The sequence below is a fragment of the Eucalyptus grandis genome, chromosome 8 (genome assembly GCF_016545825.1).
Source record: "Eucalyptus grandis isolate ANBG69807.140 chromosome 8, ASM1654582v1, whole genome shotgun sequence".
Lineage (NCBI taxonomy): Eukaryota > Viridiplantae > Streptophyta > Magnoliopsida > Myrtales > Myrtaceae > Eucalyptus > Eucalyptus grandis.
In genome coordinates this window covers 10,105,509-10,119,865 of record NC_052619.1, presented here as the reverse complement: position 1 = coordinate 10,119,865, position 14,357 = coordinate 10,105,509, and the positions used below count along the sequence as shown (strand labels likewise).

At 45.9% G+C, this 14,357-nt stretch overlaps 3 protein-coding genes across 3 annotated transcripts; 2 read left to right on the top strand and 1 right to left on the bottom strand.

The window, feature by feature from the left end:
- Positions 1-1,608: 1,608 nt before the first annotated feature.
- On the top strand, positions 1,609-10,831 carry LOC104456395. The gene is made up of 10 exons (XM_010071172.3): positions 1,609-1,915; positions 1,999-2,131; positions 2,888-2,950; positions 3,130-4,315; positions 4,623-5,985; positions 6,166-6,445; positions 7,708-7,815; positions 7,896-8,174; positions 9,441-9,584; positions 10,221-10,831. Exons 4-10 carry the CDS (start codon positions 3,163-3,165, stop codon positions 10,407-10,409), a joined length of 3,516 nt encoding a protein of 1,171 aa, XP_010069474.2. The 5' UTR covers positions 1,609-1,915; positions 1,999-2,131; positions 2,888-2,950; positions 3,130-3,162; the 3' UTR covers positions 10,410-10,831.
- Positions 10,832-10,937: 106 nt separating this feature from the next.
- LOC104416250 (fasciclin-like arabinogalactan protein 21) lies at positions 10,938-12,635 on the bottom strand. The gene has a single exon (XM_010027664.3). The coding sequence runs from the start codon at positions 12,560-12,562 to the stop codon at positions 11,384-11,386; it is 1,179 nt and encodes a 392-aa protein (XP_010025966.2). The 5' UTR covers positions 12,563-12,635; the 3' UTR covers positions 10,938-11,383.
- A 24-nt stretch (positions 12,636-12,659) lies between these two features.
- On the top strand, positions 12,660-14,273 carry LOC104416247 (fasciclin-like arabinogalactan protein 21). The gene is made up of 2 exons (XM_018860166.2): positions 12,660-12,711; positions 12,985-14,273. Exons 1-2 carry the CDS (start codon positions 12,660-12,662, stop codon positions 14,271-14,273), a joined length of 1,341 nt encoding a protein of 446 aa, XP_018715711.2.
- The last annotated feature ends 84 nt before the right edge of the window (positions 14,274-14,357 follow it).

Genomic DNA, 14,357 nt, shown 5'->3' with positions numbered 1-14,357 from the left:
GGGTGTTTGAGGAACTAATAGGTCGGTATAGTAACCACTTACATGGGTGAAAGTGGAAGAGTGGGTGAAACACCCACCATGCAATCAACCTATGTTTTGCACGGTGTCTTTCAACTGACTTGTCGATCTTATACCCTTGATTAGAGAGACAATGTTTCGTAATTAATAAGTTCGCTCTTATCCACATATCAATAATAAAATATCAAATGTGGACTTGGAATACTGTGGTGGTAAGTCCTTGCAATCGCTCTCCAAAGTTTGCTCGCCGGCCGTCGGCTTATGAAGTTCCTGGGTTACAAAAAAATAAATATCAAATGTGTTGATATACAATTAAATACACTAGCTCATATAACTATTGACATGTACCGGGACACCAATTGACCTAATTCGATAAAAAAAAAATCTATCTCTATGTTCAAATTACATAATCGATGAGAGATATAATACTTTGAAAATGACGAATTTTTTTGTTTTTAATGTCGAACGAGTGTTCTCGTGTATGTCGTGGCTAAACCCATTATTTGGGTCAATTTGTTGCAATGTTTTGGACCGAAATGAGCTGACCATATATATATATATATATATATATAATTATAATTATCAATTGTAATAGTGTTAGAACTCTAGATTTAACAAGATCGGTCTTGAATGGAGTAGTTTTACAATAACCCATCAAAACATGAGCAATCCATGTCAATTTTATCATCGCTATTGCCCATGTTAAAAATACATCCGTACTGCAAAATTATATGGACTCTAAATTAAAACTATTTCATTTAAATTATGGGACGTAAAACATTTGGGGTATTCCCTCTCAAGTGGGGAATAAAAAATTACACTCAAGAATTATGGGGCTCTTTAAGTGGGGAGAATAGACTTCACCGTACCTCATAAGGGGTGTTTGAGGAACTAATAGGTTGATATAATGGCCGCTGGCAAAGGTGGAAGAGTGAATGAAACACCCATTCTCAAGTCGACCCGTGTTTTATATAGCGTCTCTTAACCGACTTGTCAACTTTACACCCACGGTTTGAGAGACACTGTTTTATAATTAATTAGTTCACTCTTATCCTTTCTTATCAGTATATCAATAATAAAATATCGAATGCGGTGATATACACTTAAATACACAAACTCATATAACCATCGACATGTATTGGGACACTAATTGACTAGATTCGATAAAAATAAAATAAAATTTTATCTCGATGTTCACATTACGTAATAGCCGAGAAATATAATACTTTGAAAAGGACGAATTTTCTTGATTTTAATGTCTAATGAGTGTTTTCGAGTGCGTCATGGTTAAACCCATCATTTGGGTCAAATTGTTGCAATGTTTTGGGCCGAAATGAGCTGACCACATCCTTGTCGATTGGCCAGCGAAGAAGAACCCTGAGAGCGGGGGAATATACGGATATGATAATACCAAACCTAAAGTTTAAAAATTGATAAAATCAAACCACAAAGCCAAATCGGCCATAAAGATAAAACAAAAGGGAAGAAAAAAATATAAAAAAAGGCCGAAGCTCCTCGGAGGGACGGGAAATCCCACGCCAGCCGTCGGATCAAAAGCTCGATCCGGCCGGCCGCGGATCACGAGGCGGAATCATGCAGTCACATGTTCCCTCCCCCACCCCCTCCCCAAGAACCAGACGCACGAGCCCTGCGATCGCACACGATCCGAATCCAATTTTCTACTCGTTCATCACCTAAGAAATTGGCATTTAATTTCTCGATTTTTTTAAGTTTTAAACTCCACATGCCTTTGCAGTTTGCAGGCCGAAAGCAAAGCAGGCCTCGGAAAAGCATTTCTTTGCAAAGATTTTTTTTTTATTTTAATTTTAAACATCCGATTAGGGATAGAGAGAGAATATGAAAATGGGGAAATAAATAAACAAAGGGAGAAAATCAGGTGCTAAAAATCCCGTTTGCATCATTTTTTTTTTTAGCACATTGGCAAGTGTTGGTGGTGTTTATTTTTTTTTTGGGGTATAGTGATCGGGTGCCAATCTCTGTCGCGATTTCCGACGGTGGCGACGGTGGCGACGGTGGCGGATTCCGCATCCGAGGAGAGAGGAGGAGGAGGAGGAGGAGGAGGACGACTGCTTCTTCGTGCGCTCGCCGATCTGTGAGTCCTCTGTTCCCTCGGCCGCTCTTCATCTTCGTAAAGTCGGATGGTTTCGAGCTCGAGCTTCTGCTGAATCCGTTTCCTTTTTATTTTTGGGTCGGGGAAGTGTTCGAGTTCGAGTTTTTGAGGTTTCGGTGGTCGGGATTTTCGGGGGGTCGTAGGGGAGATGTTCTGGGGGTTTTGCCGCGGGCTTGGTCGGGGGAGGGGTTGGGATTTTCTAGGGTTTGGTTTTGGTGGAGGAGGAGGTGGGGGTGGGCGGGATCTCGGGTGGGAAGATGGGATTCGAGTCTGGAGAGTGCGGTTTTCGAATGGTTTTGGGAAATGCGGGGGCGGAGGAAGTCTGGAGTGAAGTGGAGTGGGATCGATGAAGGTGTATGGGAACGTGGAAGGAGTGGCGCGTCGAGGCGGCGGGGTTTTGAGGGGGTCGGAAAGGGGGAATTTGGGAAGCGAGTGTTGGTCCTCGTGTTTTGATTTTCGAGAGGCTTGAACTCGGCGGCTATTTGGAGTTTTAGGCGATGGAATGTGGACTGTTAGCCCGTGGTGTGTGAGTTTGAATTTGGGTGGTTGCGGTGGTGCGATTCTCGTTTCTTGTTTCTTGTTTCTTGTTTCGTAGTGGGGCTAACGACGATTTTTTTTGTTGCCTTGTTGGTTCTTCTGTGCAAATGAAACCGGAAATGAGTTGTTTGTGCGTGCGTCTCTTGTCGAGAATGAGAAAGATGAGGATATGGAGTCAGCTGTGTTCTGTTAATTTTTCAGGACTTATGAGGGGAGCAAGTCAGCATCTTTTTAGCCAGAGACGAACTTCCTGACTTAGTCGAGGTAAGTGCTCAAGCTCAACTTAACGTGTTTTGGTGGTGTTTGATCTGCTCTTTTTACTCCAGAATGTGGAAACTGTCCATGTCTTCTTGGTTATATTGACAAGTAGAGTCAGTATGTTTGTTATGTGTTTATAATGTGACTTAGATATGTTCCTGACTTTTGGTCGATATTTCCTTTAGGAGGATCTGCCTGTGGGGCTAAAGTGCATCACGATGGCTGATGGCAGCTCTGTGGACGTGATTCTAGATTTTCTCCGAAGAAATAAATTCACCCGAGCAGAGGAGGCTCTGCGCAGTGAGATCACAAATCGCTCTGATTTGAATGGGTTCCTTCAGAACCTCACGCTTGAGGAGAAGGACACAGGCAAGTTTCCACAAGGACAAAATGGCGAGAAACCAGCTGTTGTGAATCAGGGCCCTAATTCTCGAGATGGTGGTGAAGCTTCTGAGGAACTCATCGTGAAAGAAATAGAGTGTGGCACCACCAGAAGTGGTCCAGACAGCAGATCCAAGGGTACTGTGGTTGAACAAAGCAAACATGTGGAGATGTCGAGTAACACCAGCAAGGGCTTTACCTTCCCTAAAGGTTCAGAAAGGAATTCGGGTGATCTGCAGCCATGGAAATTTAATTCTAGCAATGGGCCTTCAGATCTTTATGAAAATGATGTTTGCAGGAGTTCTCATACCATGTCTGATCTGAAGGTCTCCGGGGCTTCTTATTCTGGCAAAGCTAATGTTTTTACTAGAGAAGATGTTAAATTTGCTGGTGAAAAGGATGCATGGGTTGTCAGTTCTAGCAAAAACCATTCTGAACCCTTTGGTGAACCTAGGGAATTTGGCAAACAAGCAAAAGTTAGCAATGTCTACTCTAAGGATGGTTCTGATGATAATCCATGGTCTACAAATGAGGAGCTTGCATCAATATCAGCTGACCCATGGAAAGATTGTTCAATTAAAACAGTTTTTCCATTCACGAAAGGGGAGACTTCAAACAATTATGACATTATCATTCCTCATGACAAAAAGGAAGGAAAGAAAAAGGCAGAGACGATCAATGATGTTCGGGTGGCTATTAAGGATCAGGTAGATGAGGTTGGCAGAGCATTGTACTTTGGAAAGACACAAGGAGGTTTTGATCAAAAGAATATTAGCAGCTTAGGGTTTCCATTTCCATATGAGAACCCAAAGGAAGAACTGCCTAGGTTGCCCCCAGTCAAACTCAAGTCAGAGGAAAAGTCCATTTCCAACAATTGGGAAGAGAAGTATGATCGCGATGGAATGGGTGCAAAGCTTGCGAGCATTGACAGTACGTTCCTTATAGGTTCATTTCTGGATGTTCCTGTAGGACAAGAAATTAATTCTTCAGGTATCCTTCACTGACAATTTGCCATGTCGTCAACCTTTTTGCATAGAATGCTTATTTTACAAAATCAAGATGGGGTGTTTTTCTTAGGGCTTTTGATTTTGCCATTGGTTGCTGATTTTGCATTTTCTTGCATCCAATTATATGCCCGGCTGTTGTAGGTAGTAGTATAGGATGTGCTTGCACCTGTGAATGGCCTCTCTTTACTGTTCTCCTCGTATTTTCCCACCACGATTTTGTCTTCTGTTCTAGAGGCTGCATTTCAGTTACAACTGTAAAAATTGTTAATACTTTGTAACTGATGATTTAGGTGGGAAAAGGCTTGGTGGTGGCAATTGGCTATCTGTAAGTCATGGCATCGCAGAGGATACATCTGATCTGGTTTCGGGTTTTGCAACTATTGGAGATGGGTTGAGTGAGTCTATTGACTACCCTAACGAGTATTGGGATTCTGATGAGTATGATGACGACGATGATGTTGGATATATGAGGCAGCCTATTGAGGATGAGACCTGGTTTCTGGCCCATGAAATAGACTATCCTAGTGATAATGAGAAGGGAACTGGCCATGGGAGTGTTCCTGACCCGCAGGAAGGAGGTCAAATTAAAGATGAGGACGACGACCAATCCTTTGCCGAGGAGGATTCTTACTTCTCTGGGGAGCGATTTCTTCAATCAAAAAACGTGGAACCAGTTACAGCTTCAGATGATCCGATGGGGCTGTCAGCAAGAGAAGTTTACGGCAGGGTGGAGGAGAATGATTTAATCACACAATATGATGGACAACTGATGGATGAGGAAGAACTGAATTTCATGCGTGCGGAACCTGTATGGAAAGGTTTTGTTGCACAGACAGATGAACTCATCATGTTAGGGGATGAGAAAGTTCTAAATGATCGTGGAAGGCCGCAACTGGATGATATATGTCTTGATGATGATCAACACGGTTCTGTTAGATCAATTGGTGTAGGCATCAACAGTGATGCTGCTGATTTTGGTAGCGAAGTCCGGGAAAGTTTGGTTGGGGGCAGCAGCGAGGGAGATTTAGAGTACATCCCTGATCATGATGTCGGACCTGCATCCAAACACTATAAAATTGAAGCAGATAAAAATTACAGTAATAGGTTGAGCAGGGAACAAAGGAGAAAGTATAAGCTTGATCCCAACCAATATATCATTGGGAATGACAAAAGCATACAAACAGGAGTGAAGGGTCAAATAGATGGGGGTTTTTCATTCCCTCCTCCATTGAGGGATGAGCAGTTGCTTCATGCAAGCTCTAGCAAATCCTTATGGTCAGAGAACTCCAATGCTGTTGTGAATGATGTAGCTGAGCAGAGACTGAATGCTTCCATGGGAACTGATGACATGCTAGCCACATGGAAAAGGAAAAGCAGCGACTCTTCCACTGTTAAAAGTTCAAGAGATGAAGATAATGCGAATGCTGTAAGATCGGCAAATTCTTCTCCATCTTCGCTATCAAATTATGGTTATGCTGAAAGAGACTGCATCAAGAAAGAAGAGGATGAAAAGCCAGCTGTGAGAGAGGATGACGCAGTGGCATCCCTGGAGGATGAGGAAGCTGCTGCGGTGCAGGAGCAAGTAAGGCAAATCAAGGCTCAGGAAGAGGAATTTGAGACTTTTAATCTCAAGATTGTCCACAGGAAAAACAGGCATGTGTTACTTTTACCTGCTATTTCTTTTCCCTTTCTTCATTAAAACTATTTGTTTGAAATTTAAGTCGATGTTAGATTTTGAAGCCTAAAGTTTTGTCAGTTCTATAGTTATCTCATACATTATTGGTAAGCTTGCTGTCAATTGACTTCTGAATGGATGTCCTCTCTGATGTTCAGAACCGGCTTTGAGGAGGACAAGAACTTTCACGTTGTTTTAAATTCAGTCATTGCTGGGCGGTATCATGTCACCGAATATCTTGGCTCTGCTGCATTTAGTAAGGCCATACAAGCTCATGATCTGCATACAGGCATGGATGTATGTGTTAAAATTATAAAAAACAACAAAGACTTCTTTGATCAGAGCCTGGATGAAATAAAGCTTCTCAAGTATGTCAACAAACATGATCCTGGCGACAAGTACCACCTCCTCCGTTTGTATGATTATTTTTACTACCGAGTAAGTGGATTTTCTGCTTAGCTTTATGTTACGTCCTTGTGGAAAAAGAGATTTTTTCTTTTCAGAAATTGTGCTTGATTACTTCGTAGGTGCTAGAGGCAATTTTCTTCTTAAACTGTTTAATACATTATTCTCTACCAAGTCGAATTTTTAGTTTGGTTCATAGGTTTTAGTGTCAAACATTCTTGGAGAGTGACGGTGTGACACATTCGTAATCGCATTTAAGAGGAAGGGTTTCGTTCATAGGTTTTAGTGTCAAACATTCTTGGAGAGTGACGGTGTGACACATTCGTAATCACATTTAAGAGGAAGGGTTATTAGGTTATGGAGGTTGGGCACAGAGGGCCCCCTGGGGGGCTGGGGAGGGGGTGCTTTCTAGTGTTCATGCTTTGGAACTAATATGGCTCTGATCTTGGTCAAAGACATGTGAGATTCTTGTTTTAAGCTGTCACCTGTTAGATATTGAACCAAGTCTGGTGTAGATGATGAATGAGAGTGGGGTTGGTGTTCCCTGGGAACTATCAGCCTTGATGTTTTTTGTCGTTCATGACTTGTCTGTTGAGTTGCTATTTTTGCATGGTAACTTGAGGCTGTAGCTGCCTGATATGATATCTGTCTTGTAGAAGTAAGACAAGTTTGGTAGCAATATTCCAGTGCTAGGATGAAGATATTTGTTTCTCAATGAACGTCAATTTGAGGATGTGTTTCTACTGTAACTTTATCTCTCATGATGCATTTGAGGGTATGTGGGAACAATATGCAAGTGGCTGAATATTATTTCCTCTTTATGGTAATCCAAATAGGCAAATCATTAGTGGCAAAAAAACAAGGGAGTCAATTATTGATTGGAGCAGTTACTGAAATTTTAAGCTTCCTATTTTTCCGTGTAATTTATAAGTTCCTTTGCTGCACAAGATCCATGTTTCCTAGAGCTATTCCTTTGCTTGTAATTAGTTCCTCATGCTAGTCACCAGCTTGCTTACTGCTTGAAGGTCACACAGTCCAGCTGCTGTTGGTCGTACTTGCATCATGCATGCTCATTAGAACATTTCACTGCAGGCACTTCAATGCTATTTAAGCACTAAGCAGCCTATTCCTCGATGGTGTTCTTACCTGAGGGTAACTGTGAATATTTTGCTGTGCAAGATTTTGGTGGTTATGTTAGATCATAGCAAGGATTTGCTGCATTGCCTTGGTCATGTTTGATCCACTTTCTATTAATCTGAAGGCTTCTCAATGGAATGAGCTTGCTTGCTTTGCAGGAGCATTTGTTGATAGTATGCGAACTACTTAAAGCAAACTTATACGAGTTTCACAAATTCAATAGAGAGTCTGGAGGGGAAGTTTACTTCACTATGCCTAGATTGCAGGTTTGGCAGTTTGCTATTTTCTGAAGCACATTTTGTTTCAAATGTGGATATCTAATGTTGTGTTGTAATGATTTGTCCAGTCAATAACTATTCAGTGTTTGGAAGCACTTCGATTCTTGCATGGCCTTGGCCTCATCCACTGTGATCTCAAGCCCGAGAATATATTGGTAAAAAGCTACAGCAGATGTGAAGTAAAGGTCATTGATCTCGGGAGTAGTTGTTTTGAAACAGATCATTTATGCTCCTATGTTCAGTCACGATCTTATCGGGCTCCAGAAGTTATTCTGGGATTGCCATATGATAAGAAGATTGACGTATGGTCACTTGGCTGCATATTGGCAGAACTTTGCACTGGAAATGTAAGTTCTATTCTCAATCAATATTTGCTTTCCTACCCCTCCCCCAGCCCATTGATGCGTGGAACTATTTGAGATTTTAAGAGGTCTTTCTTAAACTGCTGTCTGTTGAATTCATGATATCAAATGTGATGTGAAAAGCGATTGTGTATACCTTCTTTCAAAAACTTCCAAGCGTGATGAGTGTGAAAATGTGCCATCAATGGCGACCTTACTGCTGTTTCGTCAAAACATCTGTGATTATTGGGTATATTGAGTGGAAATATCTTCCTAAGGTTGTGAATAATTGACTTTGAGAGTTAACATCCTTTTCTACATATGCAAATTGCACAAACAAATAGTGTATCTCTTTCAAGCCTGAAAGCAGGCCGGCTGTCCACAGCTCTAGCTCTGCCGTGTTGCTTCGTTGACTACTCAAGGAGACAGGTGTCAGTAAAAGGTCTCACTATGTGTGATTTGCTAGTAGTGTGCAAGACTGAGATTTATATAAAGAAGGTGCAATTTGGGAAATTGATCCTTCCACAACATTCTGATTAACCATCTATAAAACTGGCAAATTATAGAGAAATAGATGTCTATTGGGAAATGTAATGATGGACTGTTTTCGGTGGTGACTTGAGAGCCTAGAAGAAAACCAGCATTTTTTAGGGCAATACTTGATGTTTGCTGAGAGCTTTAGACGTTTCTAGCCTACTTGACAATAAATTGCCATGGCGTGTGATCAAACAGTTTCTTTTTATGAAAGTGCATTGAAGAATGTCTTCTGGTGTGATGTCAACTCAGTTAAATCAGTTTAGTGCTTGCTCATCAACTCTCTCTAGTGGCTTCTCTGTAAAATATGGGTTCTTAATATTGCTGCATAATTTTATGGTTTGCATGGTAAATGATAGCTCTATATTATTTGTGATTTTGTTCTTTTTTTGTGTGCATTGACTGGTGGGATTGCTGGAATTGTTATATCTCTCATTGAAACTTGCCCTTTGGTGGTTATTTCTATGGAAAAAACTTATTGGTAGCTTGGAAACATTTTTGATGTTGCATCTCTTTTTGTATTTTTCAATGATGGTGTGGGATTGAAATTGTAAATTTTAAACTTCGTAATTGTCTGAGTCTCTTTTGGCTTGTGACACTAATTAGAACGTGTCTTTCTGGTTGATTTCAATGCAATTCTTTCTCATAATTTATTGTGAATTATCACTGGTATAGGTGCATGCACCATTATTATGACTCTGGTGCAGATTGATTGAATTAATATGGCATTTTGATTAGGTTCTCTTCCAAAATGACTCACCTGCAACACTACTTGCACGTGTCATTGGGATTATTGGCTCCCTCAATCAAGACATGCTAGCAAAAGGCAGAGACACGTACAAATACTTTACGAAAAATCATATGCTGTATGAGCGGAATCAGGTAACAAATTTTGTTATGTTGAAGGCTCAATGCTTCTAGCATCCTGCATAAGGTTCTCTTGGTCATTCATCATTTACCATGGAAAGTGGAAGGAAACTATGCTTGGCATTTGTATTTGGTAGTGGTGTTATCAGCTCGTTGTCAATATCTATCTGTGGTGTTTGCCAATTACCCCTCTTTTTATGAGGGCGGTTACATCTTGCATGGATGAAACAATAGATTTGTGCTTTGATTTTGTCTGGGGGAGCATCTGTGTACATTGCTTTGCTGCTCGCAAAGTTACTTATTTCTAGGATTCCAGATACATTTTCCCTCGTAACTCAATTACTATTTCTTGCTGTCTTGAGTCACAGTCCATTTTCTCTTGAAAGAGCTTCATCACAGCATTCTCCTTCCATTGTTGGTCTGGTTTCTTGCTTGTAAAGCTGTAGTTGGTTTGCGTCCTGTAACGTTTATCTGGTGTGATGAGGTTTGTAGGAATGTCAGTTCTCCATTCTGGGATTTCCTGTTGTGTGCTTGTTGAAAATAGGATGGTGCTTGTGGTGGCAAGCACATCGATTCATGTCTGTGTCGTAATCTTGTAAGGATAGGTATCATCTAAGATAAATTCGATGCATTCTGCTCTTTGATTCTCAGGATACCAACAGACTGGAATATCTGATACCAAAGAAGACGTCTTTAAGGCACCGATTGCCTATGGGGGACCAAGGATTTATTGACTTTGTCTCCCATCTACTTGAGGTAAATCCAAAGAAACGCCCCACTGCTGCTGACGCTTTGAAGCACCCGTGGCTGTCATATCCATACGAACCGATATCCTCTTGAGAAATTTGAATTCTCTGATGTTGAGATTAACCAGAGCTTCCATGGAGCTTCTTTCAAGTTTCTCGTGATAGGAATGAAGTGGCAAGATTGGGGATCTGCGTTTGTCATGTGGCAGTCTCCAAAGAGGTTGAAGCCCTTTTCAAATGCCGTGCATCAGCCGTGCCTGATTTTGTTCATGTTCTCTTCCCAATCAAAGCTATATTGAAGATTTTTTGAAGCGACAGTGTATTTCCGCACGAAATGTATTACTAGGTTCTTTTTTTTTTTTGGGGCCACTTTCTTTGTTTTTTCTTTTTTTTTTCCGACTGGTGGGAAGAGGAACCGTGAATCTGTTGTACATGATGTGTGATAATTCTTTTCAATTTATGTAGTAATAGCTTGTGAAATATTTGTTAGTCAATTTTGGTTGGTTTAATGGTTTATTTGGTGGTAACCACTGTCCAACTCGGGAGCCCGGCTAACAGCTAGCTCTTTCGGTTATGCGTGTATAGAACTTTCAAGGTAAGGTGATAGTAACTCGCCTTCCATTTCTGCTCTTTTCCATGTGGTGATGTCTTTGGTCGAAAGCTTTGATTTTTCAAGGCCAAAGCACGGCAACGAGCCGTACTTGAATCTTTCTGGTGATCTACTCTTATTTGTGGTTTGGACTACTGTGTGTTCCCTGTATGGCGTTTTTCCAAAGGTCTATAAGGTATTAAACTGCCAGCGGATGAAACGGATAGACAAAAGAAGGCATCAAAGTCCATCCTCTACTAGCAAATCGACAGGCCGTAAACAGCAGAATTTGATGTTACCCACTCATTCCTCGGCATGCAGTTCAATTTTTATTGAAGCAAGTCCCACAATTCAAAGGAAAAAAAAAGAAAGGAGACCGAAAAAACCGAAAGCACCCTGAACGACTCTGCACCAAGGGGAGCGGGAAAGTAGAAATGACCTAAGGCGGCAAAAGAAAGCGTCACAAACAGTGGAAATTTTCATGGAGGAATCACCTCGCAACCTCCATTCTCCTCAAGAGCAGCGCACGAGTCCTTCATGCCCTGGTTAGCGGCGGCGACGTTCTCCTCGACGTGATCTTGACCGTTGATCAGTCCATCGAGGGACGCCGGGTGAAGATGAGGGAACGGCAGGAACAAGGAGTGCACCACGACCTTCTGATTCCTCATCACGTCGGGGCTCTTCATCCTCACGTAGTTGATCCTCATCGTCGCCGGCCCACCTGCCGTCGTCACGGCCAGATACTGGCCCGCCTCCAGGGACGGCAGCACCGTCCCCGCCGGCAGTCTCTCCAGGTCGGCCATCGCGAGGTACCGGTTGGGCACGATGTGGAACCGCACGTTGTTGACGTAGCTGATCGCGCCGGTGAAGATCGAGAAGTCGTCGACGGTGAAGATGGTCGCGTTCTGGAGATTCACCAGCTCGGGGTACTTGATCTTGATCGCGAGCGCCAGGATGCCGAAGCCGCTGGTCCGGAGGCGCAGCACCGCGTCGCGCAGCATCAGGCGCATGAGCGGCGAAGGAGAGAAGGAGGAGGACACCGGCGGCGGGAGCGAGAACGGGAACGCCAGGGACGTCATCTTCTCGATGCTGCAGGAGAAAGGGGACAGCGGCGCGATGAAGCCTTCGAGGCCGTGGACGACGACGATTCCGTTGTTGAACATGTCGGGGCGAGAGATCTCGACGCCGTCGATGAAGATCCTGGTGGTGTTGGTAACGCGGTGAGTGGCCGAAGTGACGGTGAGGCAGTGGCCGGGGCTCATCGTCTCGACCTTGGTGCCGAAGGCGAGCTTCTGGAGGTAGCCGAAGCTGAAGAGGCCGGGGACGATGTGCTCGCTGAGGATGCGGGGGACGGAGCAGGAGGCGCAGGACTTGAGGGAGGAGTCGGAGGGGGCGAAGAGGGTGGAGGGACCGTTCCACGTCGTGAACGACGGCGAGTCGGTCAGGGAGGGGACCGCCATGGCGAGGTCGTGGAAGCCGAGGTGGGAGAGGATGGGCTCGAGGAGCGAGGTCGGCGAGAGCGAGTCGTCACGGATCAGCTCCGGCCGCCGCGCTTGAGACTGCGGCGAGGCGAAGAGATCTTCGTCCATGGAGGTCGTGGTTGCGGAGAAGAAGATGGCTGCGATGAGGATCGAGAGCTGCAGAGACTCGATCGCCATGGCTGGAAGGAACTGAGAGAAATCTAGAGAGAGAGAGAGAGAGAGAGAGAGAGAGAGAGAGAGAAGTGACTGATTTTGAGTATGAGCACGAGGAGTTATGGTGGAGGAGTACGTTGGAGAAGGTGAAGAGGCGGTTAGCGACTCGGCGAGTTTGTTAGCGCGAGTGAACTGCGAGTTCGAGAGAGCGCGCGTGGGCGATCCGTACGTTCGAGCCGTCCGGTACTGCTGCTACACGAGGCTTTTCAATTGGCGGGAAAACTGAAAACTCTTTCTCAGCCCGTTTGCGCTTGCTTAGCAAACGACGCCGTAAGAGGACCTCAATGCCAATTGCTTCCCATTCGCTGAATCTTTGTGGCGCGTGAACAATAACCGCCGCCCGGGCCGCCAAAAGAGTTCCGTTATATCTCAAACGCTTTAAACAGATTCGCGCATTTCTTCTCCAACTCCCCCGTCCGTCAACTCGCGCGCATCGCAACATGGCCCTTCGCTCTCTGCAGCTCGCGTTCCTCGCGCTCTCCGTCATCTTCTCCTCCTCCGCCGCCGCCGCAACCACCGGCGGCGGCGCCTTCCTCCCGCCTCCCCTCCGCCGCCGCCGCCGTCGCTCTCGGACTTCGGCTACCCCCGGTTCCGCGACGTCCCCCTCTCCTCCGGCCCCCTCCTCCAGCAGATCCTCGCCCACCTCGGCTTCCAGGAGCTCTCCATCTCCGTCGGCGCCGCCCTCTCCCAGTACCCCGCCCTCTCCCGCTGGAACGGCCCCGTCACCATCTTCGCCCCCTCCGACCCCTCCGTCGAGTCCTGCGCCGCCTGCCTCCTCCCCCGCCTCCTCGCCGAGCACGTCGTCCCCGGCTTCTACTCCTCCTCCACCCTCCAGAGCCTCACCTTCGGCACCAAGATCGAGACCATCAACCCCCGCCACTGCGTTACCGTGACCGCCGCCTCCGATCGCTTCGCCAATGCCACGAGGATCTTCATCGACGGCGCCGAGGTCACGCGGCCCGACCTGTTCGACAACGGCATCATGATCGTCCACGGCCTCGACGGCCCCGTCTCCCCACTCTCGCCGTCCTCCTGCACCGACGCCTCCCCGCGGCCGTCGTTCGAGGCTGCGCCTCCTTCCTTCACGGGTCCGCCTCCGCTGATCATGAGCATGATGCTCCGGGACGCCATGCTCCGGCTGCGGGGCGGCGGGTACGGCGTCGTGGCGCTCGCGATGAAGGCGAAGTTCGCGGAGCTGGTCGCCCTGGAGAACGCGACGATCTTCGCGATGGAGGACGACTTCATCTTCTCCGACCCGCACAACTACGCGGGCGACGTGGGCTTCCACATCGTGCCGGACCGGTACCTCGCGGGGGACGACCTGCGGAACCTCCCGGTGGGGTCCACGCTGGGGACGATGGCGGAAGGGCAGGATCTGGTGGTGACCAGCGCTGGTGGGCCCGCGGGGGGGACGGTCCAGATCAACCGCGCCCGCGTCAAGATCCCGGAGGTGATCAGGAACGCGCGGGTCGTCGTGCACAGCCTGTTCCTGCCGTTCTCGCACCTCCAGGTTGGGCCCCTCTCCCCCGGCCGCAGCCCCGGCCCCGCGGCCGGCGCACCGGTCGACGATGGCGGGAGCGAGGATCGGTCGGCTGGGGACGCATCGGAGTCCTTGGAAGAGACCGGCGGGTGTGGGCTCGGGCCCACCCAGATCGAAGATGGCCACGGCCCATGATGGGAGCCGATGGTGACTCTCTCTCTCTCTAGTCTTACGAAATTCTTTTGTTCTCGGGTTTCTTGTAAATCCTGACCAAAAACG